Consider the following 26,636-nt stretch of genomic DNA (forward strand, 5'->3'; position numbering starts at 1 on the left):
ATGTCGTGGCAGGCAATCTGGCCAGCACGTCTTGCGATTTCCATAATAAAGCACAATGAGCTTTGTACCAATTCTCTTTTGTTGCCGCTCCGTCAGTTCGTCAGTTCCCGGCAGGTTCTTTGGGCTCCCGTCGTCTCTTGCCGTCGAGACTCGAAATGCTCTGCGGAGCTGCGTTGCATTCCGTCATCTCTTTCCGTCGAGGTAAAGCTTCTCCCTTCTCGCGCTGTGACGATGTGCCTCCTGTAAAGCTCCGTCCGTCAGGCTCCGTCGTCTTATTCCGGCAAAGACCTGCTTATTCGTCATTCAATTCTCTCTCCGTCCGAGCTTGTGCCGATCCCAACACAGTTCCGTAGAGGTTTCGTTCAGTTCCGTTGTCTTCTTTTGGCAACGTTCGGCAGCATTTTTAACGCTTCGGGGTCGTATGAACCATGAAACTTCATGTGCAGCTGCTGGAAGCGCGAAACCTGAGACCACCGGATCGTACCTGCCAGGCCTATGTCCTTCTGAAGCTCGGCAGCACGAAACGCAAGAGCTCCATTTCCCCAAGCGGCTCGCCGGACCCTTACTGGTTCGAGGACTTCACCTTCAATGTAGACGATCTCGGGGCCGAGCTCCATATCTCCGTGTGGAACCCGGACCGCTTCACTGACCTCTTCCTTGGCCGCCTCCGCCTGCCTGTTGCCGTCGTTCTCAGCGCCGATCGGCAGACCATCTCTTCCTCCTGGTACCCCCTCCAGAAACGCAACAAGCGGTCCAAAACCCCAGTCACAGGTAAGTTGGCTTTCTGCTCTACTCAATCGGTTGTTAAGTTGCTTGATCTGCGGTTTAGAATTGATCCGTGGTTGCTCAATCCGCGGGTTTAGGCTCATGTCAGCTTAATCCTCATGACTGCTTAATCTTTAATTAATTTGTCGTTTAGTTGCTTAAACTGTAGCTTAGGCTATTTCTATATCTGCGGTCTAAGCTCACCGCTTAATCCGTTGTTTATGAGAGATCCCTCCTTTGTATGGCCGAAGGCAGTGAGAATGCTCAAGAAAGTGATTTCTCATGGCTTGGTGCTGTCATGTCTTGGCTGCTTAATTCTTGGCTTAGACTTTTGGTTCTTTAATCCGGGGTTTAGGGTTTATAGATTTGCTTATTCGAGGATTTAGACTCATTGCTTTTCGGTGTTTAGGCTTACAGCTTGGCTTAATCCATGGTTTAAACTCATGGCCTTGCTTTTCTCAATCTATGGTTTAGGCTTATGATGATCAGAGAGGTGCTTTGGTGCTGATAATGGTAATAATTTAGCAGAAGATGGTTTGTGGTAAAAAAACTATTCTTTGCTTAGTCCTTGGAGTAGTCAATCAGCAATGTACTTTTTGTGCTCATAATGGCAGTCGATCAGGAATATGTTTCCCCTGAAATGTAGTAATCTAGACTAGATCTATGCCATCGTGTTGAAAATCCTTGCTTTTTTCAGGGTGAGGGGTGTATGTGTGTGGGGCATGCCCAAATGTCCTACTTTGGTTAATGCTTTTGCCCTCCATATTGCTTTGAAAATTTGCTATAAAAGCCATGTTTTTGATGGTTTACCATACCTTGCTGGACTTTGCTAAAGGAAGGGGTCGAATGCAAGTTGTTTCTTCTCTAACATTTTGGCTAATATGGCAGGTGAAATCCGTGTAGGATTTTCCTTGTCTCGGAGAACTTCTTCTCCTCCTAGAGCTTTGTCAGTATACCAATCGTCTGATATCAGTAACTCTTCCTCTGTCAACAGCACTCCAGAACATTCCTACCTGCCTCGCACGGGCTCTTCTGATTCCTTTCATTCAGTAGGCACTGCAAACTCCCGTGATGACACATCAGATTCTAGTCACAGTTCAAGTCCCCCATCTCTTCTCCACCGCATCTCAGCATGGCTCCCCAGTAAAGCCTCATTGGCCCTTTCAAAGTTAGACAGAAGTGAAGCAGACACAGTAGTAGAGACTCATGCAATCTTCAAGGACACTGATGGCTCATCTGATGAGGATGAGAGGTCTGTCCCTCTTTCTTTCTTCGAGGACGATGGCATCTCTGTGCCATCTTCACAGGAAGATTTACCTGCCCCACTTGGAGGAGGAATCTTGCTCCTTGGCACCTATTTTGTGAGTGCAAGGGCACTTAATGGGATTCTCTTCAGGCCTGGATCTCAGTTTTTGAAAGATCTGGCTGAATTGCAAAAGACTACCGACCTGGTCGATGGGCCTTGGAGAAAAGGGGAGCTTACTTTACCAAAACGTGTCGTCACTTATATCAAAGCAGCTACTAAGTTGGTGAAAGCTGTGAAGGCAACAGAAGACCAGATGTATTCTAGGGCAGATGAGAAAGGGTTTGTTGTGAATGTCTCTGCAAGCACACCGGATGTTCCTTATGGGAGTACCTTTCGAATAGATCTCCAGTACTGCATATTTGGAGGACCTGATGTGAATACAGGAGAAAAGACATCGTTGCTTCGAGTATCATGGGGCCTCCACTTCCTGAGCAGCACCATGATGAAGGGGATTATCGAGAGCGGTGCTCGTCAGGGCTTGCAAGAAAGCTACAAACAGTTTGCACAGGTGCTGGAAAAGTATGCAAAACCACAGCAAGGATTATCGTTGGCAGTTGCTGGTGTGCAGAGTATGGAGCCTCTTCAACAAGAGAGAGCTGATGTAGATATGGTGACTCCTAAAAGTGATTGGCAACTGGCCAAAGAGTTTTTTTGGAATCTTAGAGTATGCATAACAATATTGTCCACCTTTGTAGTTTTGCTACATATCTACATCTCAAGGCCATGCCCGAAAAGTGGCCTTGAGTTCTGGAAGCTGGATTTCCCAGAAACCCTGCGCGAGTTCATCACTTCAGCTGTTCTGGGAGTCCAAATCCAATATGTTCTTGGGACAGCAAGAAAGTTTTTGAGGGCGAGACTTCACAAAGGTTATAAAGCACCATGGCTTTTCTGATTCTTGTCAGCATTGCTCTCTTTTGACCTGTTATGTGTGGGTGTGATTTCTTACATTTACAAAAAAATTGAGGTGCAAAGGGGTGAAGTTTATGACTCGTTCTGTAAGCAGGGTCTGATCACGGAGTTAAGGCAAAGGGAAATGGATGGTTGCTAGCTGTTACATTGGTGGGGGCACAAAATATACCAGCTTCCAGTGAGGCTGGAGTGCCAGATCCATACGTTGTGTTTACATGTACTGGAAAGGCACGAACAAGCTCTGTCAAACTTCAAACTTTTAATCCAGAATGGGAAGGTTGTATAGAAATCATGTTCTGTGGTTTGTACCGCTACTTTCTAATGCAATTGGTTTTCTTATGGTTTGCCTTTCCCTTTGGTTTCATGCAGAGAGGTTTGAGTTTGATGCAACAGAAGAGGCACCATCAACCATGAATGTGGACGTTTTTGACTTTGAGGGTCCATTCACTGAAGCCGAGTCAGTTGGACATGTGGAAATCAACTTTCTGAAGCGAACACCAGAGGAGCTAGCGGATTTGTGGGTCCCCTTTGAGGGAAAGAATGCTCGTGCCTCGGGTTCCAAGGTTCATCTGCGCATTGTTCTGGTCAACACAAAGGAAGCAAACAGTGCAGTGCATTATATTGAGAAAGTGGAGAAAGAAGTTGGTAGGAAGGTACGAGAGTTGGGCATGCTTTGTTGCAAAGCACCAAGTACATTTGAACCTGCCTTAGTTGCTGCATTCCATGTCACTGATCATGTCCGTTTCCTTAGCTGTGTAGATTACTAGGCGGTCCTTTGTGAAGAACACATCCTTTCAGAGACTTTTCTCACTGCCTTCAGAGGAGTTTTTGGTGAATGATTTTTCATGCTCTTTGAAGCGAAAGTTTCTACTTCAGGTATGTTTTTGTCCATTTTGTTCTACAGACTAGCATATTTTGCTCAGCATATGCCTTTTTAAAATAAAACTCTTTTTTGATATGATTGTTGACAAGCATTTGTAAGGCTGAATACACAACCTTCCCAGCCCATGCGATGGTGGGCAGGGGCAGGGAAAATTGCTTGTCCATCCCCAATGGCGGGCGGCCTGGATGGACCCTGCTGAAAGGCAGGGTAGGTCCTGTATCCAACTTTTTAGGCTGGTTACAGAAAGAACAAGAGGCCGTTTTCACCTTCTTTGCGAGAAATAGAGAACTGTATCTCCTCTTTACCAAATCAACAACAAACATACCTTTAATCCACATTGTTGTGAGAACTGCCACCATAGCCCTGCTTTTGATGCAAGCCAGGTTCTAATACCAACTATAACATCCTCATGATGTTATCCTATCATCAATTCACATCCAGAGCTCTGAACGATCGCACACATGTACACTTAGCGCACAAAAGGAAAGTTGTAGGTGAACTCACCTCCCAATCGTAGCCTTGCTACTCCGAACCATTGCCAAGCTTGGAGAGAGAGATGTGTGCACCACCATAGCACCTCGTGTTCACACCACCACTATTTGTGCCCATACCACATATGGTACCTGCCTACAAAGCTCGGCAACTGAAGATCCATCTCAAGGGCTAGTCTACATCCAGGTCCACACAAGGTTGGCTCAACACACTTGAGTTATGAGCCTGCCCCTTGCTTAAATAGGAGTTGGGCTCTATTTTTATACACACATGGGATAATTACCTAAAGGCTAACACTCTCAATAGCCAATTATTGCACTCCCATGGACCATGGAACCATACTGCATGCCTGGGTTGCACCTCATGAGTTACTGACATCTTACTCTGAATTTTGTGCGAGAACTTCATCACATGCAATCTCTCTCTCTTTGTTTCTTCAGGATGCAGTTTTTTCATCGTGTACTTTCCTAAGAGTTATCAGATAATAGCAACAAAAGTTTGGGTCCTACTCTTATATTTAGTATTCGCAATGGATTTGGCAAACTTTTTTTTCAGTATTAGATCTTCATTAAAGAGGTAATGCCTGATATTTTTACTGCAGGGAAGGCTGTTTCTTTCTCCACGGGTATTGGCATTTTATTCCAACATCTTCGGGCATAAAACTAGGTTTATTCTTTTGTGGGTAGATATAGAGGAGATAAAAGAGACATCCCCTGCCTTGGGTTCTGTGGGCATGCTACTTAACCCCACAATTTTGGTCTTCACTAAGAAAGGTAGAGCAATGGATGCTCAACATGGAGCGAAAAGTGTGGATGCAAAGGGTCGGTTTAAGTTTCAGTTACAATCCTTTATTCATTACAAGCCTGCCTACAGGTAAGTACTTTAATGTTTATTTTCTTGCACATATGCTAAATTAGTAAGTTCCATGTGTGAATGTGCTCCAGTGGGGTGGAGTCTGTGTAGTGTGGAACTTGGCTGCTGGCAGAGTGATGTGTACATTGGGGTCAAAGGCCATAAAAATATCCTTACATTGTTTCCAAGTGCTCAAGTCCTAATCAGACAGAGAGCTGAGAGTATAAGGTTAAAAAAAGTATTGCATTGGCGAAACCCTTACCGTACATAGAAATCTATTGACTTGAAATACCCTCAGATTCACCCATATTATATTTTCAACTAGCATGCAACAACTTGTTTGAATGATTGGATCATGCTTGTGTATCACACCTAACCAAGAGAGAGAGAGAAGCAAAGCATTCTAGGTACAAACCACAGTGGCCTAGCCTCTAGGAAACTAGACAAGTGCGTGTGTGAGAGAGAGAGATTTAACGTCTTCAAAAGACCCAGAGGATCTATTAAATTAAAGAGGTAGTACAACATATCCATGATGAATACTGAACCATGAAAAAGAAAAAACTGTGCGAAAGTAGCTACAGAAGTAAAAGTATCCATGTGATTCTACATGGTGACAATGTGTAGTCATATAGTGATAGCATCCTCCTCCAGAATAGAATGCAAAGCAGCCATAACATCTCCCCTCTATAATGCCATGTTGTTGAAGGAGATCCTGGATCTGCAGCTACTGGGTGGAGGGTTGAGGCCTCTGAGATCTGGGGCGTCTGGCTCTTAGAAGGGATCGTGCACGTGCATGCTCAGTAGTGACACCCTGTGTACATGGTGCCAGGGGATCATGTGTCTGTAGGCTGTTGTGGCCGTGGCTAGTCCTGCTGCTGCTTCTGTTGGGCCAAGATAGTTGGTGGCTCTGACCCAAAGAAATTTGTGACGGAGTCTGGGAAGCGCCTCGCTGACAGGCTCTTGGAGTGCTGCCTAAGCATGAGCTTTGTGTGATGGGGAAGCTCCAGTAAATACATGCCTAAACATCTCTGATCCTTATACTGCATGACCCGTGAAAGAAGCTACATCCAGAGAAGCAGCGGCTGGCCAAGGGGGCTGCTGGAGTTGTGCTCCTTGAGCAGGGGGATAGCTCTCCTGATGCTTCTGCTCCCATGGCTCATGGAGTTGTCCCCTCGCCTGTGAGATGGTGAGAACAAGCTCGCGCAAGTTGCCCCATCTGGCTAGGTTTGGGACAAATATAGACTCAGAACACCAGTAACACTCCTATAAGCGTGTTGGGAAGATGTGCAACCAAGTGTGCTTAATTAAACATGTGCCAAGGCATGATGCTCCATGAAAAGGCCGAAGAGGTGATGTCGCATTTGATACACATCATCCTTAATAAAGGACATCTGAGAATGCAAGATGCAATAATAGGTATACATATCCTTCGATTTGCACACATAATATGGCTTCAAGCACAAATAAGAGTTGTTGGATTTTGAGATTTCTTTGAATCTTTGGAAGAGCTCACCAGGCCATGGTGTACATACAGAAAGATGCAACTCAATTCATCATCAGGAAACTTGATATTCAGAACATGGTAACACTACTACAATAGATGTCTGGACTCTGATATACCACCAGGCTCTCCGATAAGAGCTGGCTGGAGTAGATCTTGGACCTAGCAATGAGCCTGATGGCTGCCAACGATCTTGAACACCAAGGTGTGTGCCTCTAGCAAGGCCACTGAAGAGGCTAAGGGCTGGAGTTCTGCTTCTGAGAAAAGACAGTTGAGGGTGGCCTCGGTGAGGGATGATGGTACGGCTGCCATGGAGTCGTCCAAAAAAGCCACAAGATGCCTCAACTTGCTGAGAAGAACCTGTGGGTGCACTGCTGAGAAGACAGGAGTGGAAGGGGGGGCCCTGAGAGTGATGATGCCCGAGTGGGAGGAGTGGCTGAGAGAAGGCGGGGCACACAGGGAAGGGTGGTGGGGTGCTCACCGGGGGACGGTGAAAGGTGAAGAGAAGGAAGAGGTGCGGGTGACCAACAGGCATGGGGGAGGGGGGGGAAGGCAGAAAAGCTGGCGGAGGGGAGCACAGGGGGGTGCAGGTGGCGCGGAGCAGGAGGGTTGAGAGGCGGTGAACAGGGAGTGCAAAAGCAATGGGGGAGGCCCAGAAGGGGCAGGAGAAGCGCACATGGGGGAGCTTCAGCATAACCTACTTCTCCAACAAGAGCTCTTGGATAAGGTAAGATGTGGAAGTTGGACTCTCAAATGGTCAAAGTGTGAAGTATGAGGTCCGTACAAGAACCTTGATCTGTAAATCCTAATAACATTACCTCAGCCTACAGAACCAGCCCTTGAAGTACATTATTTCTCTAATCTTGAGTGCCCAAGGGATCGGCAAGGGAGCGAGTGATTTTATATATTAATCATGTAATGGAAGTTTGGTGTCCTTAAGTACACTTAAGTACACTTAAGATACGTTCTCTTTCTTTTTTCTGTAGAGGCCTTTGAATGAAGTATGTTTTTCTGTGCAGAACGATGATGGTTTTGTGGAAGTATCGGACTCTAAGCCCAGAACAACGGATGGAAATGATTGCAGATATTGAACAAAGAGATGATGTCTCTGTATGCACACATAGACAGGTGGATGAATCTGAGACATTTTTGGGTGTGGATGAGGCTAATCTCACAGAGGTTTATTCTACAGAGCTTCCTCTTTCTGTAAGCAATATCCTTGTCCTTTATTAAAAAAGCCTTCTCAAACATATAAATACACCCCCCCCACCCCCCCCCCCCCCCCCCCCCCCAAAAAAAAAAAAACCAACCCCAAAAAAAGAGAGGAAAAAAACACATCCACACACGCACATACGAACACACGAGCACAAACATGCATGCACATGTACACACAGGCACACAGTATATTATTTATATAATATCTATTTTTTATGTATGATACAGCTTTGAATGGATGAGATCGGATGCAGTATATTTGCATGAAAATTTGATTCTTATGTTAGCATGGATTTTTGCAGGTGAGCTCCATGGTTCTGATGTATGAAAAAGAGAACCTAGATGAAAAAGTTGCAGAAAAAACAGGACAATTAAATTATTTCCCAACACCATGGGAGTCCATGGGTGATGATGCTGTGCAGCAAAGACGTGTCTGCTTCAAACTAAGCAACCAGATCTCTTTATTTGGGACTAATGTTACCTGCATACAGCAGAAGACTACACAAGACAATGGCCATGCCTTATACGTCGATGAAGTGCTGACTCTACATGATGTGCCTTTTGGAGATAACTTCCAGGTCTCTCTCTCTCTCTCTCTCTCTCTCTCTCTCTCTCAGAGGCCCTCGTTTTTGAATTTCCACTGTAATTTTCTGATTTTGCATCTTCCTCCTGTCAATTTTTGATTTTGCTCTAATTTTGCCCTGCAGAAGAAAACTAGAGAGATAAGAGATTATTCTCTCTCTCCCCCCCCCTCTCTCTCTCTCTCTCTCTCTCTCTCTCTCTAATGGCGAGTGGGGAGGATGCAAGTAGGGAACAGCCTCCCTCGTACTGCGGATCCCAGACAATTCTCAGAAGAAGGGTGGCTCTCCGAGACACGAAGATCTATCTAGGAAACCATCTTACACCCCTCCAGGTGGAGCGTCGCAGGACAGGGGTGGTCTGCGGGGTGATGGAAGCCAAGAAAGAAGGTAAGTGTGCAATGTACCGTGATGGCAGGGTCATCATCAAGGATAAGTGCCCCACATGATGGTGCAGGGTTTATAAGACCATACGTGCATTGAGGAAGGCAGTATGGAACTGCAACATAACTCTATGGTCAGACACAAGAGGCTTCATAGAGACTTATATACATAGAGATATTATCTTTTACACGTAAACCCATCAAAGCCCCGAGAGAGGGCTACTTGAGGTGGCGGCTTATTCATGGAAATCAGCCTTCAAAGGACACAGACCCACCACTGGAGGGGTGCATGGTTCAACAGGAGTGACATGCTTGTTTCGGCCACATCTAAGACAAATGCTCACAGTGGTTAGATGGGATGAGGAGGCTGCTTTATGTGGATGTTCTAAGCCAGACCTGGCTTGAGAGTGATGCATATTGCAGTATACTACTTCCCACTGGAGACATAGGCATTTGTACGCAGTATGAGTCATGACAGAGGGGGCAATCTGCAGATGCTTCATTATTTGCAGTTATTTCAGACTTCTCCCAACAAGGAGAAGTCCTCTTGTTGGGAGACTTTAATGCATGGACAGCCAGTGAACAGGTACATATGTCTGACTTCCAGGGAGATGTTATTATGCTGTCAGAGATGACTTGGCTGAGATGGGCCTACAGAGGACTGACCAAGTTATAGGGGAGGCAACAGCATATGGTAGACGACACCCCACGAGCTGTGGTCATATATAACGGGATGTCCAGATGGCCACAGTCAGATGGCCTTAATGTTTCCCACATCACAAGCCAGCACACAGGACCAGTAGGAGTAGTCGGCCAGCATCTAGGAGTAGTCAGCCAGCACACAGGACCAGTAGGAGTAGTCGGCCAGCATCTAGGACACCCAGACCAGCAGTTGGCCAGTGTCTGGATCAGCCAGGAGCCACAGAACAGCCTCCCATACCTGGTAAAAATAGGGAAAAAATATGGAGAGTGGGGAAAAATGAGAAAACACCTAAATCGGGCGCGCACACCCACAAACAGAGGCCCTGGTGTAAATATACAGAGAGGAGATGACTGCTTACACCCCCTCTTAGCTCCTAGATATGAAACCAACCCCAGGGAGCTAGAGTGCCGCCGGAGCAAAGCTTGAGATAGAGACTTCGTGAAGAAGTCCACCGCACTGTCCTCCGTCGAATAGAACTCTAGCAAGATGTCATCAGCAACGATCTTTTCATGAACAAAATGCCTCTGGATGATCGTGGGTTCCACCAGTGGAAACCCAATCCTGCTAAGCAACCTTTGCAACCTCACCACCTCGAAAGCAGCACCACAAGCAGCCCGATACTCTGCCTCTGTTGACAAGAAGGCAGTAGATGGCTGCCTGGTACTGCTCCATGAAAATGCTCTTGAGCCGAGGGAAAAACTGTAGCCTGATGTCAAGGTCCTCGTGTCTGACTCTTCTCCCCAATCTAAGTCACTCCGATCGTGGAGTCTGTCTCCATCCATCAATTCCCCTCCTGTGTAAAAAAGTCCAAGATCCTTTGCATGCTGTAGAAACCGCAAGATACGCAATCCTATCTCCCAAAGAGTCCTCTGCAAACATGAGCTCAACAGCCTCATCAGGAAGCTCCCGTCCAATCTGGTATGCATCAACCAAATCAATGAACCATTCTGCTTCCGAGTCAAGGAGGCATCATACTGCTCACAAGGATCAACACCTATTACGGTGGGATGCCAAGTCTTGGAAACTTGCTGAAGACCACTCAAGGCCCTCGGAAACTTGTAAACCACCCCCTCTGAATCCAGAACCACAAAGCTTGGAGAATGTGCAACATCCATCTCCTTTTGCAAGTAATCAACTATCACCTGCCTGGCTTTCCAATAGGTCCCTGTGGAAAGAGCTTCCTCAACTACAGAAATTTCTTTGTCCCAAATGCTACGAGACATCAGAGCATAGGTTACTTGTAAAGTTTCTTCTGACTGACGAACACAAGAACTACCAACATCTATACTGGAAAGTTTCTGCCAACTACTGCCATCAATTGGCAAGCCATCCACCATCTGGTCCTGGAAAGCTTGCACCTGCAGCGTATCCACACTTAAGTGGTCATTACCAGATTGCCACTCATCACAAAACTGAGGACCTGGTAGAGTGAGTGCTGGAAGTTTGTAAACTCCATTCTCCACTTCCTCTTCCCAAACTACCTGGCCTGTTGCCTTGTCCCAGAGAGCAACAAAATGCTCATCAAACTCCACCCGCATGCCAGTCTTGCAAACATGATGCACTGACAACAGATGAAAACCAAGTGATGGAACATACAGCGCCTGGGAGGAATGCTTCCCCCCTCTGCCATCGGGAACTATCTCCAACCTGCCCTCACTGTGAACTGGGATAGTGGATGTATCCCTTTGCCCTTGTTGTTACGGCCTTTCGATCGTTGGCCAGTTAAGGCCTCCGAACCTCCACCCTGTGGAGGGTTCGTGAATCTTTCCTCCTGGTCCAAGACCATGGGCACAAGCTCCTCCCATGTGACGGTGCTGAGCCTGCCACTGGTAATCAAAGAAGAGTAAAATGCTGAGTACTGAGAGGGCAAATGCGATAGCAACGTTATGGCCATATCCTCCAACGATATCTCTTTCCCAGCCTGGAGAACTTCTTGCTGAAGAGCTTGCAGCTTGTTGATGTGCTCCAGCGTCGTCAACGACTTTGCAAGATCCATCACCCGCATCTGTACTTCCAAGGAGATCCTCTTCATGGGCGATACCCTGTTGTAGAGAGAAGCCAAATGCTGCCATCTACCTCTAGCCAGCGTCATATGCTTGATATGATTGATTACCTGCGGTGTGCAGTTGAGGAGAATGAAAGAACGGACCCTGGCATTGACACGATCCCATAACTGTGCCTGTGCCTCGCGTTCCTTCCGAATCGAGGGTAACTCCCCTTTCTCTAACTCCGGCTATAGAACCCCAACAACAATGAAATCAGCAAGGTCGTAAGACTCCAAAACAGATTCCATCATTACGTTCCATATGCCGTAGTTGTTCCCGTCCAACTGACGGTCCACTGGGAACGTGGGGAGTGTCTGGATCTTCACATGCTTCTCAGCCATCTCAAGTAAATTTGCCATTGCGGGGGTGTAATTGAAAAAGGGTGGGTGGGTGGGAAAAATGAAGAACTAAACCTGCAAGTGGCTGTCCAGCAAATCAGCCTGCCTTCCTCTTGCTTCTCCTCTTCCCGAACGGTCCAAAACAGTCCACCAATCAGCAACACAACAGCCCCCCTCTTGCTCACACAGTTCCCAAGATCTATCCATGTCAGAATATGCAGTGGAGATGAAGACAAAATCTGAAAACTCAAGAGCAAGTGCACTGCAAAAAAACACAGCAATAGAGAAGGAGAGAGAGAGAGAGGCTTATAACTCTACTATATACACAAGAAAACCCGGAATACCCAATACAAAGTGTGGGGGGCCATGGGGCCATTTTATATGGCCCCATCAGCTAGTCGGCCTCCTCAAAAGACAGCCGACATGACCAAAATGTCCATGACCAGGTCAGTTCTCCAGTCGGCCAGCACACAGGACCAGTAGGAGCAGTCGGCCAGTGTTTGGATCAGCCAGGAGCCACGGAACAACCTCCCACACCTGGTAAAAATAGGGAAAACATATGGAGAGTGGGGAAAATTGAGAAAACACCTAAATCGGGTAGGCACACCCACAACAGAGGCCCTGGTGTAAATATACAAACAGGAGATGACTGCTAACAGATCCCCCTTGTAATAGGTTGTATTATCAAGGTTCCTGTTACAAGCTTCACAGGCATTCACATGCCAAACTGTCCATAGGCATTCATGCAAATGAAAATAGCATTGCAAACATAGTTGTTGATGTGGTTGATTGGTTCCATAGCTTCCATTTGATTTCACCATCTCACTCCTCGATCCCTCATAGCTTATCAAATGCAACTATGCTCCATTGGCATCCATACACAAACATTGTGTGTGCCAAGATCGAGACATAGGACAATAATGACTAGTATTCGGATCTTGAGTAAGTGAAAGAGAGCTTAAATGAGCTCTTACCGCAATTTTGTTTCTTGAATTTGAGTACCACCATCGTATGGTTGATGTCTACGCTTCCAGGGGTTCCTTTCCCCTCTTGGCTGAAATTAGGGTTTTCAGTAGGTATTCAGACTTCAAAATTGTGGCTTTTGGGTGCAAAATATGTCCAAAGCAGAGGGCTATAGATGTACTATGGTTGCCCCAAAATTAGGGTTTCTAACAGAATTAGGATTTTTGTAAATTAGGGTTTACAGAAAATTTGGGGACGATAGAATACTTAGGAGGCTCCATTTCATGAATAGAAGAAGAATTTTGCAAATTGGTGATCATATACATAACCAGCCTATTGGCTCTTGGTGTTGACAATAAGTCCTCGACCATGCTAGTCCATCTTATGGAACTCGTCCATAAGCCTGAAGCACACAGAATGCCCAAATGGTGACAACATCTGCTCGAAATCAGCCCACTTTGTAGGCTTGTTTTGAAGTTCTCTCCACCATGACAAGGCTTTTCCTTTCAGAAGGCCTTTTACCATCTGCATCTTCCGAGCATCCTGGAGCCACCTATTCAGCCATGCATCCACTATCTCTTGTGTTCTCTCCTCCTCCTCCCCCGAAAAGGCCTCTAGGGTAAAGAAAGGAGCTGTTGAAATGGTCTTGCAGGTGTGGAAGTACTCACAACCGCTTTCTGTAGGATAATTATCTGCTGATGCAAAGTAGAAATCTTCTTCCGGAGAGTGGCTACTTCTGTCCTCCCTTGCTTTTGTAAAGCAGTTATCTCTACTCGAAGATTGTGCATCTCACTGTCAAAATATGCTTTGTCAACAACTTCTATCTCTTCCTCCTCGGTGTCCCCTTGGGTCTCTTCATTCTTAGGATTCTCATCAGTCACTCCCCTATCCTTGCGTTCCTGATAATGATCAGAGAGATCATCGGTGAAAGTGAGGTGTGTGGGTGTAGCCATGGGAAAGAGAGATGTTTGAACGGTTGCGCCAAAAAGATTTTCACCATGTGATTTGGCTTTATGTTCTTCCTCACCAGGAAGAAATGAGTCTGTTTGCTAAATCTATCCACCACGATAGTCTATATGGTATCATTGCCATTCTACGTGCGAGGCAAATCCATGGTAATTGTCATGTGCATCAGCAATGCCATGGACCTTCTCAGGGCTAGATCCAGAAGAGGCAAACAGATAAAGATTATTAACCAGTAGAACCAGAAGGTAGGAGCTTCAGGTGACTCATCTGAGGTGGACATGGAGCAAAGACATGTACCTTTTTGTACCATATACTGAATTTCCAGCACTTCTCACTCTCTCTCTCTACTCTCTCTCTACGTGCGTTTTTGCATCAGATGGTGCGTTTTTGCATCAGAAGGTTTTCAAGAGTGTTTAGGACTGAAAGAAGACTACCCAGAGCTTCCGCGCGTTACATTGGTATCAGAGCATCAGGCTCAGCAAAGCTAAACACTGATTCAGTCCCAGATGATGGTGTACAGGTCCAAGGTACAGGAAAGTACACGGATTCAAAGCCCAAGGCAAGAACACAGATCGGGAAGAACTCCCAGGAGGTTTGTTGGTGGTGTTCCACAGTGCCAGATGGGGATGGCAGTTCCGTGAGCCAGATAGGTTCTAAGGGAACGGTCCCAAGGGAGGTTGATCCTCCAAGGGTGATGTGAGAGTGCCAGACTCAGTTCCAGGAAAGAAGACCAAGACGGTGTTCAGAGCCAGGGCAGGAATGGATTGTGGACTAGAGGAAGACCAGATGCATAGATCTTCATCAGAGACAGAGTGGTTTGGAGAACAGATCGGATTTTCAGAGAAAAAGTTTGCCAGGGATGGATGATGACAGAGGGACTTCGGAACAGGATTGGGATGATGACAGTCATCCAAGAGCAGGTTGGATTCCTGTCATCAAGTTTAGCAGAGGGGGATGTCATGTGCATCAGCAATGCCATGGACCTTCTCAGGGCTAGATCCAGAAGAGGCAAACAGATAAAGATTATGAACCAGTAGAACCAGAAGGTAGGAGCTTCAGGTGACTCATCTGAGGTGGACATGGAGCAAAGACATGTACCTTTTTGTACCATATACTGAATTTCCAGCACTTCTCACTCTCTCTCTCTACTCTCTCTCTACCTGCGTTTTTGCATCAGATGGTGCGTTTTTGCATCAGAAGGTTTTCAAGAGTGTTTAGGGCTGAAAGAAGACTACCCAGAGCTTCCGCGCGTTACAGTAATGCTCTCCCAATGTTCATGAGGCACGTGCAATGGTTGCAACCAACTCGATGGCTTTTGTCTATCAAGCTTCACCTTATGACATGTGATACATAGTTGGACAAAGGCATCAATATCCTTTCGCATGGAAAGGCCAATAGGCATAATCCCTCTATGGTGGTGCATGTGATTCTTCCATAACTTTGTGCCTAAGTGTTGCATGCGCGGAAGCCTTGCTGTACTAATCCACAACCCTAAGCATGATTAAGAACATTGATGCTAATTGACACAAGATTAAGACAGAGGAGAGAGATTAGGTGTCAGGTTTTCTTGTATTACTATGGTACAAAAAGGTAACATGATGTAGGGCTATGGTCAGCCCCATAGGGGTGACCTAGGCCCCTTCTACATATGTTCTACTACTTATGGAATGAGTGAATGATTTATGAACTGAATGCCCGAATTGATTATGCACTTATGCTATATAGATATATATATGGTGAATGATGCAGTCGGCCACTTCCCTGCTATCGGCTTGAATACTGGACAAAACATGACTTCTCTTCATTTAATGTTGTGTTTTGTTGTCCACGAGTCGTCGGACACTACTGAGGCCTTAGCCGCCTGCGGCATGGAGCTTTGCTGCCAGCCAACATGCCCCATACCTTCCTAATGGTGCTGCTGATGATGTAGATGCTGTAGACCATGCTGATGGTTCTAATGCTTAGCTATTGATGATGCTGTCCTAACAATTGCACTAATCAGGTATTAAGTTAGTTCATGCTGAAGATTAGCCATGGCACGGACGTGCATGTGACACTAAGATCCTTTACCACACATAGCTTGCTATGATACATAAGGAACCTATCTCTACATGTGAAAGACACACATTGTAACTTGGTTGAACACAATGCTAATCAATACACTTAAATACACCAAGATTTAATGGACAACATGCTCAATACAAGAAGTAATTTGCTGAATTGACAAGAGATGCACAATGAGCCGGAACAGCCGGCCCTTCCCTCAAATAAAGTATATTGATCTTGGAAGAATCAAGTACATAGTGTCATGGGCATTTCTGACCAAATTTCCATACCAATGCATATGAATATAGTATTGCAAACAATGTGGTTGTCGGTGTAGACTTACAACTCACACTACTCTCTCAAGTGTCCATGTTTCCTACCATCTGCTCTCTATTGTTCCACCAACACACGATAGCAACAATTTGCAAGAGAGCATGTAGGACAAGAGAACACTACACATGGTATGTGATCATGGAGTCCGGTTCCTCCCTTCTGCTACACAGGGTATGTGATCATGGAGTCCGGTTTCTCCCTTCTGCTACTTGCTTCCATATTTAAGCATCAAAGCTTACCAATCGCAAGTGGAGTCGATGATAGCGGAAGTCTTCGCGATGGAAGCATTTGGAGTGTTGAAACCTTCGATTTGTCGTGATCTTTTGCGACAAAAGTCTTAAGAGGATGAAGGGAACCCTGGGAAAGCTTTCCCTACGGTTCAACTTGAGAAAGAAAGGTTGAAATTAGGGTTTTCAGCAAAAAGACCAAAAATTACAGCAAAAATAAGAGCTGTTTTGCTGAATTTCAGTCATTGGGAGTGTGTGGGAGAGTGAATACCACCTGGAAACACTCTTGGAAGCTTGGAAAACACACTAGTAAGCTTGGATATGGAGTTGGGAAGGGGAGAGTGCAAAAAATACAGCCAAAGAGGCCTCTTGAAGGGGGCGCCTACTTCTAGAGAGAGAGAGAAGAGAGTGAGTTGTCCACTCTAGGTATCAAGTAGAGAGGACAAGTGCCTTGTGGTGCAAGCTAGAACGGACACATGGTTAGTTAAGGGGATAAGGTCTTGGTGGTGGACATTGGGTTTTGTCCACCTCGGGACATCAGTGTATGTGAACACAGGTTGGTCATAACTTATAAGTTATAAGTGAGCTTTGGTCGCCCAAAACTTAATGAAGTGTGTACACACTCACTTATAGCTTTGGTCGCCCAAAACTTAATGAAGTGTGTACACACTCACTTATAAATTAGTGCTAATTCCTAAGGCTAGGTTTATGACCACTACTTACCACCTGTCACATGCCACATAACCATGTCAGCAGACAGTTTCACACACACGGTTCACAGGCGGGCGTCCCCTTACTCGGAACTACACATTGGTCAAGAAAGTATGAAAATAGCATGCAATTTCAATTGCAAGCGTCCCCTTACTCGGAACTACACATTGGTCAGGAAAGTATGAAAATAGCATGCAATTTCAATTGCAAGCACATAAAAATGCTATGCAATGCATCATTGGTATGAACAATCCCCGTTCATGAAACTATACCAAAATAGATGTGCTCCACGCAAGTACATGAGGTACCAGACCCAATGGAAAACCAATCCTCCAGGCATTTCCGGGCATGTACACATAGGCACAAGTCCCAACGGAAAGCCAAGTCCACAGTATCACATGAGTGGCATCAATTCTCGGCATATGCAACTGCCATGGACGTCAGTCCAATGTACATACATAATGAGAAAGCACGGGTGGACCAATTGGGTGGCCAAATGGTGACACACGTGGAGTTTTAGCCTGCAAATCAGCGTATACAGCTGCAAAATCGTCATTGGTAGCATACTTCTCTTGCATCATGTGTAGCCACCGTCACAGCACCAACATAAGGCCTACGAGCGGGAAAGGGAATTTCCGAATTGGCCACGACATTCTTCATTCCCGGTGTATGCAAATTTGAAAATGGAACATGGATAGATAGAAAATTTTCCATATGTATATGCCTTTTCGAAAGTTGTCTAGATGAGAAAATATCGCAGACTTTGATGATCCATCTTGACTGTAAATTCAGTCCCTAAAGTGTTTCCACATTGTTAAAGCGTGAATTACGGCCATGAGTTTTCTCATAAATGCCCAAGTAAGTGTCTTTTTGCATCATGTAACCGCTTGCTCTCAAATGGAACTGAATGTCTACGTGATAAAAAATTGCAAACTTTGATGATCCGTCTTGACCATAAATTCAGCCCCTAAAAGATAGCGTTTCCACACTGTTAAAGCGTGAATTATGGCCATGAGTTCTTTCTCATAAATGCCCAAATAAGTGTCCTTTTGCCTCATGTAACCGCTTGCTCTCAAATGCAACTGCATGTCTATCCGTGAACGTAATTTCAGCCCCTGAAAGATAGTGTTTCCACACTATTAAAGTGTGAATTATGGCTCTACCATTGGACCTTAGTGTGCGTTGATACCTTGGATTGTAGAGTAGTCCTGTAGACTCCAAACTCACTTCTGATCAGTTTTGGGCTGCTTTTGACCAGGTCTTAGCAGTTTTGACCGGTTTTATACAGGTTTGACTAGAGTTGATCAGCTTGATTAACTTTGACCAGCAATTTTTGATGAGTTTTGATATTGTCAAAATACGCAGCAGAAATGATAACCAAACTTGAGACCACAAGAGCAAGTAGAGTGCAGAAAATAGACAGCACAAGAAAGACAGAGAGATGGGCGTGTAAACTCTTCTCTATACACAAGATCCCGAGAAAAACTGAATGAGTACAAAGTGGGGATCATGGGGCCTATTTATATGGCCCCATGGATGCAGTCGGCCAGCGCATGAAGTGCCACCAGCCCTCCACGATTGGGCAAAGCCAGTCGGCCAGCAGGAAAACACCACGACCTCCTCTGATCAAGTCGGCCAGTCTTCAGGAACACATGAGTGCAGTCGGCCAGCATCAGAGGCTCCTGCCAGCATGTGGCATCCACCCACACCAAGGAAAAAATGGGGAAAAAATACGAGGAGTGAGGAAAAATGATAAAACACCTATACAGGGCGGGCACACCCACAACACAGGCCCTGGTGTCTGGTTAAGACAGGAGATGACTCCTGGCTGTGAAATCAACCCAAGGGAGTTGGAGTGCTGCCTGAGCGTAGCCTGAGGTAGAGACTTCGTGAAGAGGTCCGCCGCATTGTCCTCCGTCGAACAATAAAGGAGCAAGATGTCACCAGCCAAGATCTTCTCATGTACAAAGTGATAATGTATCTCTATGTGCTTGGTTCGGGCATGGAAGACCGGGTTCCGAGCAATAGCTATACAGCTCTGGTTATCGCACTGGATGACTGTGGGCTCCTTTTGTGGAAACCCAATTTTGCCTAGCAGCCTCCGCAACCACACAACCTCGCAAGCAGCACCACAAGCAGCCCGGTACTCTGCCTCTGTCGAAGATAGGGCAATAGTTGGCGCCTCTTACTACTCCAAGAAACTGCTCCTGAGCCAAGGGTAAAACTGTATCCTGAAGCAGATCTCCTCCTGTTTGGATCTCCTCCCCAATCTGAGTCACTCCAACCTTGGAGTCTGACTCCATCCCCTCCTGTGTAAAAGAGTCCTAGATCCTTCGTACTCTGCAGATACCGCAAGATCCGCAATCCTGCGTCCCAATGAGACTTCAATGGTGTCTGCATAAAAGAGCTCAACAGCCCCACGGAGAAGCTCAAGTCTAATCTGGTGTTCAGCAACCAGATCAATGAACCAACCAACTTCCGGTACTGTGAGGCATCATATGGCTCACAAGGATCATTAACGGTTAACTTTGTGTTTGGGTCCATTGGCGAAGTAATAGGCTTGCAGTTCTCCATCCCAAAGGCCTCAAGCAACTCATGAACATATCGCTGCTGAGAGACAAAAAACCCCCTCTGGGTCTGCCAGATCTCCAATCCCAAAAAGAAGTGGAGTAAGCCTAAGTCGGTCATCTCAAATTCCTTTGACAAGGCAGCCTTTGTCACACCAGTGTGCTCCACATGACCGCCGGTGAGAATGAGATCATCCACATAAAGGATGATAATCGTAACCATGCCGCGTTCCCGAAAGAGATACAGGTTAGGATCTGCAACCGATCTCTGAAATCCAGTCCGAACAAAGAAGGAATCAATCTTTTGATTCCAAGCCCTGGGAGCCTGCTTAAGACCATACAAGGCCTTACGTAACCTGTAAACCTTTCCTTCTGATCCTGGAGCAACAAAGCCTAGAGGCTGCTCAACATACACCTCCTCCTACAGGTCACCATTAAGGAACACAGATTTTACATCCATTTGATACACGGGCCACCTCTGAGAAGAAGTAAGGGCTAGAACAGTCCGAATCGTGGACATCCGTGCTGTCGGTGCAAAGGTATCCTCGTAGTCGATGCTTGGCTGCTGAGCATAACCTTTAGCCACAAGTCTGGCTTTGTGTTTGTCCACCGACCCATCTGACGCATATTTGGTCTTAAAGACCCATTTGACACCAATGACTGACCGTTTCGACGGCCTCGGTACCAACTCCCATGTGTTGTTCTTCTCGATGGCATCAAGTTCCACCTGCATGGCTTTCCTCCAAGTATCCTGTGAAAGGGCTTCCTTGACGGAAGTGGCTTCCTTGTCTCGCATAATACGAGACATCAGAGCATAGTTTACCTGAAGAAGCTCCGCTGTATTGCTTTTGTCTCAGACTCTATGTGATCTTCGAGGGCCGTCCTCTTTGGTCCACTCGGAGGGTAACTCCGTGACACCTGACTCCCGAAGGGTGTCCAACAACCACCTGGGTACTCGAACAGATCGTGGAGCCTCCTGCTGTTGCGGGGGCTCTACTCCAGTTGCGGGCTTAACCTCCTGTGTTGACTGAGGGTGATCAACTGGAGCAATGGTCTGGGAATCATCATCAGACTCCTCTGGATCTCCAAGAAGTGGCGGCTCCTCGACAGTGGATACTGGAACATGCTCATCAAAGACCACATCCCGACTGACAACAATCTCATTCTTGTCTGGATCATACAATCTGTATCCCTTGGAAAGAGAATTATACCCCACAAATATAAGCTTGCGGGACTTGGAGTCAAGCTTCCCCCTCTGCTTCTTCGGAATATGAACATACGCATCACTCCCAAAAACACGGAAGTGAGAGACATCAGGTTTCCTACCAAAGTATGCCTCAAACGGAGTCATGTTAGGTACTGAAGTCATCGGAGATCGGTTGAGGGTATGGACAGCCGTTGCCACAGCCTCTCCCCAAAGTGGACGAGGAAGATCACGATGCTCCAGCATGGTCGCCATCTCCACCACAGTCCTGTTCTTGCGTTCTACAACTCCATTCTCCGAAGGCGATCTTGTATTGGCCAGTTCCCTCTTGATGCCATGGTCTGCACAAAATCTGAGAAATACAGTCGAGGAGAATTCACCTCCTTTGTCAGCCCTGAGAGTCTTTACCTGCAATCCAGACTCTTTCTCCACCATCATGTGCCAATCCTTGAACGGTGCAAAAGCTTGGTCCTTTTGTGAAAGAAAGTAGACCCACGTGAATCTGGTACAGTCATCAACAAGCAACATGAAATAGAGAGATCCTCCCAATGATGGTGTCTGCTGAGGTCCACACAAGTCAGTGTGAATCAACTCCAACGGTTTCGAAGCCCGCCTGGAAGCTTGCTTCGGAAAGGACTCCCTGTGCTGCTTACCACGTATGTAAGAACTGCAACGTCCTTGCCTACTGCCAACATCACCATCTGGTCTCGGAAAGCTCGCCGCAGTGCATCCACATTTAAGTGGCCAAAACGAAAGTGCCACAAATCTCTGACCTGAGAACCTGTCAACGAGGAGAGTGCAGAGAGCTTGTAGATACCATTCTCCACACCGCCTTCCCAAACAACCTGGCCAGTCTCACGGTCCCGTAGAGCAACTGAATGCTCCTCAAATTCCACCCGAAAGCCAGTCTTGCATACTTTATGCACTGATAGAAGATGAAAAGCAAGGACATAAAGAACACGGGAAGCATGCTTGCCTCCCATCTGGCCCTCACTGTGTATCGGAATAGTGGAGTTGTCGCCAATAAAAATGCGACCTGACTGCCATTTCAGATCCAAAAAGAAGTCACGGGATGGAGTCATGTGCCTGGAAGCACCACTGTCAAGAATCCACTCCCGGGTATCCTTCGCGGTGAAGCCAACTACCTCCTCGCTTGAAGACGATGAAGCATCGGAGTCCATCATCTGTAAGTGCACAAATGCAAGAGTCTTTGCAGCTGTGGCTGAAGAATCAGCACTCTTCCCAGTCCGCTTAGGACACTTCCTCCAATAGTGGCCTTTCTCGCCACAATCATTGTAGGATCGTTCGGCCTTCAGCTTCTCTCGTTCTGAGTCGGGCTTCTTCTCAGAAGACTTCTCCGGTGAAGCCTTCCCTTTGCCCTCAACCGTTGGCCAGTTAAGGCCTCCGAACCTCCGCTGTGAGGAGGGTTCGTGAAACGTTCCTCCTAGTCCAAGACCGTTGGCACAAGCTCCTCCCAGGTAATGGTGCTGAGCCTGCCACTCGTAATCAAAGAGGAGTAGAAAGCAGAATACTGAGCAGGCAAGTGGGACAGCAAAGTAATGGCCATGTCTTCAGATGATATCTCCTTCCCAGCCTGGAGGACTTTCTGCTGAAGGGCCTGCAGCTTGTTAATGTGCTCCCGCATCGTCGATGACTTTGCAGGGTTCATAACCCGCATCTGCACTTCCAAGGAGATCCTCTTCATGGGTGATACCCTGTTATAAAGAGAAGCCAAGTGCTGCCATATGCCTCTGGCCAACGTCATGTGCTTTACGTGATTGATTACTTGTGGTGTGCAATTGAGGAAAATAAATGACCAGACCTTGGCGTTGACACGATCCCACATCTGTGCTTGTGCCTCTCGGTCCTCCTTCATCGACAGTAACTCCCCTTCCTCTGCTTCCGGCCGTGGAACCCCGATGACGATGAAATCAGCAAGGTCATATGACTCCAGCATAGACTCCATCATAGCCTTCCAGATGCCGTAATCGTTCCCGTCCAATTGACGGTCCACTGGGAACGTGGAGAGAGTCGGGATCTTCACGTGCTTCTCAGCCATCTCTAACAAATCTGCCATCGCGGGGATGTAGCTGAAAAAGGGTGGGTGGGTGAGAAAAAAACTAAACCTGCAAGTGGCTGTCCAGCACCTTAGCCCGCCTTCCTCTTGCAACTTCTCTTCCCGAAAAGTCCAAAACTGTCCACCAATCAGCAACTTAACTGTCCCCCTCTTGCTCAAAAAACTCCCAAGATCTATCAAGAGCCTAGGGCTCTGATACGATGTCAAAATACGAGCGGAAATGATAACCAAACTTGAGACCACAAGAGCAAGTAGAGTGCAGAAAATAGACAGCACAAGAAAGACAGAGAGATAGGCGTGTAAACTCTTCTCTATACACAAGATCCCGAGAAAAACTATGAATGAGTACAAAGTGGGGATCATGGGGCCTATTTATATGGCCCCATGGATGCAGTCGGCCAGCACATGAAGTGCCACCAGCCCTCCACGACTGGGCAAAGCCAGTCGGCCAGCAGAAAAACACCACGACCTCCTCTGATCAAGTCGGCCAGTCTTCAGGAACACATGAGTGCAGTCGGCCAGCATCAGAGGCTCCTGCCAGCATGTGGCATCCACCCACACCAAGGAAAAAATGGGGAAAAAATACGGGGAGTGAGGAAAAATGATAAAACACCTATATAGGGCGGGCACACCCACAACAGAGGCCCTGGTGTCTGATTAAGACAGGAGATGACTTCTAACAGTTTTGACTATTGTAAATGAGTAGTGACCAGTTTTGGCAAGTGAGAAAAGCAATAGGTTCTCGCATGTGTGCATATGTGGATGGAAGGAAAGAAAAAGAGGGGTGCAAACAGCTGAATTAGAATGGATTGTGCACAAGGTTGCTTGCAAGGAAGAGAGCATCGAGTTGAGGCTGTACGGGTGGCTCAAAAGTTGTTACATATGGCTATGTGCTCTATGGACAGCATGCATAAAAGCAACATAGCTAAAAAGAGGTATTGGCACACACATGGGCAGCTCTCGCAACAGTGTGGGCTGCTTTTGCACACGAGGAAGGATTCGAAGAGGCTGTATGGCTAGCAAAGTCCAAGTGGGCTGTGGTTGCATGTATGGAAAAGACGCGTGGTGCTCCAAAGCGAGCCATGTGTATAAGGCATGTGCTTTGCACAAGAAGAGATTTAAGATCTGAGTTTTGGGCATTTTCAGACGCAGTATCTATATTTGTTCATGAAGTTATGAAGCGCTGAGTGATAAGTTTCACCAAGCTTCCAAAGAGCATTGTTTCAAAGTTTGATAACAAAAAGAATATCCGAATGGGGAGAGGTGCATGGTGGTTGTTTTAATCAAGTGAATTATTAAAATCTTCAGGGCCAAGCCTGTTGTAGAGTTGTTTTTAGAAGACCTGAGGACATGCACATGAAAATCTCCATGGCCAGAACCGGTGGAGGTTTTCCTGACCATGCAATTAGAAATTTGTGTCATCTTAAAACTCAATAACCTAGGTCTCCTTACTATTTGAGAGAGAGAGAGAGAGAGAGAGAGTCCGTCTCCCTGCTACCCCGCCCATCACATCATCCCCCACTTCAAATCAACACCTTGTTTTTTTTTGGGCTTTTTTTAATTACTATTTAGATAGGAGATTGAAAGCGTTTGATAGATATAGGTATCATTGATTCAGATAATCTTAACTCTCAGATTAGAGTACGAAAAGAGATGGAGGACGTATCATCTACTCACCCAACAAGTTCATGCAAGGTCTTCGTTGGTGTTGCATGGCAGAAAAGCACATTGTTCCAAAACCGGATAAGCAAAAATATATTTGAAAGGTACACAAAACATCTTAAAGATATTATTGATATCAGTGTGAAGGAAATTCTCGAGCACAAAGATGAGACATATGGATGATATTTGTAGAAGCTGCAGAAGTTGTACAGGTAATGGCCAATCAAGCCAGAGTTTTGCAACAGGTGATTTGAATACTGGCACGAACGTAAGCATATGTAACCGATGGGGTGCTTGATTGTACATGCATTTTGGTCACAGTGATTGCTGGCCTCCATTGGAATGATCAGTATTTAAAAAAAGGACTTGCAAGACCCTACAACCACCCGTGTTCTTAACCTCCCACAGAGAAGTTAGAAATTATACACGTGAGGATGTGCTGCACCTGAGCAAGGAGTTCTCAGATCGGCCGTCCTCCACAGAATATGAAAAATCTGCACAAAAGAAGAAAATTAGAGGAAATTAGAGGGGTGCTGCACAAGGCCAACATGTGCTCTCTTGTGTATCCAAAGTGAATGTAACTTCCAATGTAAAGTTGGATTACCATCTGGATCCATCTTCTCCTTGTTTGAGTTGTACATTTGAAAATGTCCCCCACTGTATAGTCAGAGTCAAATTCCCAACGAGAGGTTGTGGGTTCGACCCCTGCTACCTGCGCGAGCAACACGTTCAACGAGCCCTAATAAACGTACTTAAAAGATAAACCTTGTCTTAATAGTGCACTTTACATGGTTTACCCGTTTGGGTCTCTGTTGAAATTGTCTTGTTGGCTCTTTGAATAGGCAAAAAGAAGTTAGAGATTGCCCACATCTTTATACGTTTGCTCCTTCACGAATTGTAGCTTGTGTTGTTTTTATTTTTTACTGACAGGCCGAGAGTGTATCCTACTTGTGTTTATAGTTGGTAACGAATCGTATATCTGAAAATCCACAATTTAGCTTTGTAAAAGCGGACCTGATGAGAAATGGATCAGATCTCTCTCTCTCTCTCTCTCCCCACCTCTCTCTGTGTGCGTGTGTGTATGCATCGAGGGTCTGTTGGCTTGGCTACGCTGTTGAATTTCAGTGCCACCATATGGTCATGTGTGGTTTGGTGGCTTGGCTATATAACTGATCTCATCTCACCTTGGGACATACATTTATGGTGCTACCATATGGATCATGTGGTCCGTTATGATGTTACGGGGCTCACCGCTGTGCCTTATATCTTAAGGTTTTTGTTTTACATTCATAATGTTCTTAAACTATGCTTTATATTCTGCTGCTACACTCGGATGCGCAAAAGTCTTATTTTGACTATCTTTTCGATGCCCTTACTATGTGCAATGATTTTCTTATAATTGTCGTCAATCATTTATGAAAAACTATTACAAAGCTGTTTTTATAAGCCATCTGAAATTTTCCATTCAAAGTAGATGAATATGTTCTCTTAGTTAGCTCCCTTATGTGAGGTCGTTTTGATTCTCTGCAAACCTTGGTGGCATGATTTTAATTGTGATAGTTTTCCAATGTAGTGAGCTCAACTGAGATGGGTGCTTGTGCCCACAAACATTTTCTTGTCATGGCTTGCTTCGGGGTAGGAAAGTACATAGTAAATTCCATATAGAGATAATGTTGAGCAAATGTTTTAGAACTTGATAATCTTAATCTTCAAATAAGCATTATGTTTAAAACATCTGGCTTGCATCCACTTTCAAACCTTAGTATGATAGATTAGTGCACACACTGAAGACGATGTTGGATTTGATGGAGTAATTAAGCTAGGTCTTCTTTTTGGAGTAAAGTGCAATCAGGATTTGGGAGGGTTTTTAATATATTGGTCAATGTGTTAGCAGAGATAATGTCAAACAA

General features: G+C 45.9%; 1 protein-coding gene across 1 annotated transcript; it reads left to right on the forward strand.

Annotated features, from left to right (window-relative positions):
- Positions 1-25,544, forward strand: LOC147640782 (C2 and GRAM domain-containing protein At1g03370-like). The gene is made up of 10 exons (XM_086810992.1): positions 1-201; positions 447-771; positions 1,654-2,937; positions 3,075-3,257; positions 3,350-3,633; positions 3,740-3,856; positions 4,957-5,228; positions 7,728-7,914; positions 8,226-8,501; positions 24,700-25,544. The coding sequence occupies exons 1-10, from the start codon at positions 1-3 to the stop codon at positions 24,907-24,909; spliced, it is 3,339 nt and encodes a 1,112-aa protein (XP_086667118.1). The 3' UTR covers positions 24,910-25,544.
- Positions 25,545-26,636: the final 1,092 nt, after the last annotated feature.

Source organism: Cibotium barometz, chromosome 2, assembly GCF_041138505.1.
Source record: "Cibotium barometz isolate CiBa-2024 chromosome 2, ASM4113850v1, whole genome shotgun sequence".
Taxonomy (NCBI): Eukaryota; Viridiplantae; Streptophyta; class Polypodiopsida; order Cyatheales; family Cibotiaceae; genus Cibotium; species Cibotium barometz.